The sequence below is a fragment of the Numida meleagris genome, unplaced genomic scaffold, assembly GCF_002078875.1.
Source record: "Numida meleagris isolate 19003 breed g44 Domestic line unplaced genomic scaffold, NumMel1.0 unplaced_Scaffold538, whole genome shotgun sequence".
Taxonomy (NCBI): Eukaryota; Metazoa; Chordata; class Aves; order Galliformes; family Numididae; genus Numida; species Numida meleagris.
In genome coordinates, this window is record NW_018364754.1 from 19,326 (window position 1) to 20,359 (window position 1,034).

The following is a 1,034-nucleotide window of genomic DNA, read 5'->3' on the forward strand; positions in this document are numbered from 1 at the left end:
GTTCCAGGTCTATGGGGGTGGTTCCGGTTCCATGGTTCTGGTTCCATGGTTCTGGTTCCATGGGGGTGGTTCCGGTTCTGGTTCTGGTTCCATGGGGGTGGTTCCGGTTCTGGTTCTGGTTCCATGGGGGTGGTTCCGGTTCCATGGTTCCAGTTCCATGGTTCTGGTTCCATGGGGGTAGTTCCAGTTCCGGTTCTGGTTCCGGTTCCATGGTTCCGGTTCTGGTTCCGCTCCCATGGTTCCAGTCCCACGGTTCCAGTTCCGGTTCCGGTCCCACGGTTCCAGTTCCAGTCCCACGGTTCCAGTTCCAGTCCCGGTCCCACGGTTCCGGTTCTGGTTTCAGTCCCATGGTTCCGGTTCTAAGGGAGTAGTTCCAGTTCCAGTTCTGGTTCCACTCCCATGGTTCCGGTCCCACGGTTCTGGTTCCGGTTCCGGTCCCACGGTTCCGGTTCCAGTCCCATGGTTCCAGTCCCACGGTTCTGGTCCCGGTCCCACGGTTCCGGTTCCGGTCCCATGGTTCCGGTTCCATGGGGGTAGTTCCAGTTCCGGTTCTGGTTCCGCTCCCATGGTTCCAGTCCCACGGTTCCAGTTCCAGTCCCACGGTTCCGGTCCCACGGTTCCAGATCCAGTCCCACGGTTCTGGTTCTGGTTCCGGTCCCACGGTTCCAGTCCCACGGTTCCGGTTCTGGTCCCACGGTTCCGGTCCCACGGTTCCGGTCCCACGGTTCCGGATCCAGTCCCACGGTTCCGGTCCCACGGTTCTGGTTCTGGTTCCGGTCCCGGTCCCACGGTTCCGGTCCCGGTCCCACGGTTCCGGTTCCGGTCCCATGGTTCCGGTTCCAGTCCCATGGTTCCAGTCCCACGGTTCCGGTCCCGGTCCCACGGTTCCGGATCCAGTCCCACGGTTCCGGTCCCATGGTTCTGGTTCTGGTTCCGGTTCCGGTCCCACGGTTCCGGTCCCACGGTTCCGGTTCCAGTCCCATGGTTCCAGTCCCACGGTTCCGGTCCCACGGTTCCAGTCCCGGTCCCACGGT

At 62.5% G+C, this 1,034-nt stretch overlaps 1 protein-coding gene across 1 annotated transcript in view; it reads right to left on the reverse strand.

Moving 5' to 3' along the window:
• Positions 1-359: 359 nt before the first annotated feature.
• The window catches only part of LOC110391835, a 10,040-nt gene continuing 9,365 nt past the window's right edge, over positions 360-1,034 (reverse strand). Inside the window, exon 3 of the mRNA XM_021383784.1 lies at positions 360-685. Within this exon, the coding sequence (XP_021239459.1) occupies positions 360-685 (326 nt within the window). The remainder of the gene's footprint in view (positions 686-1,034) is intronic.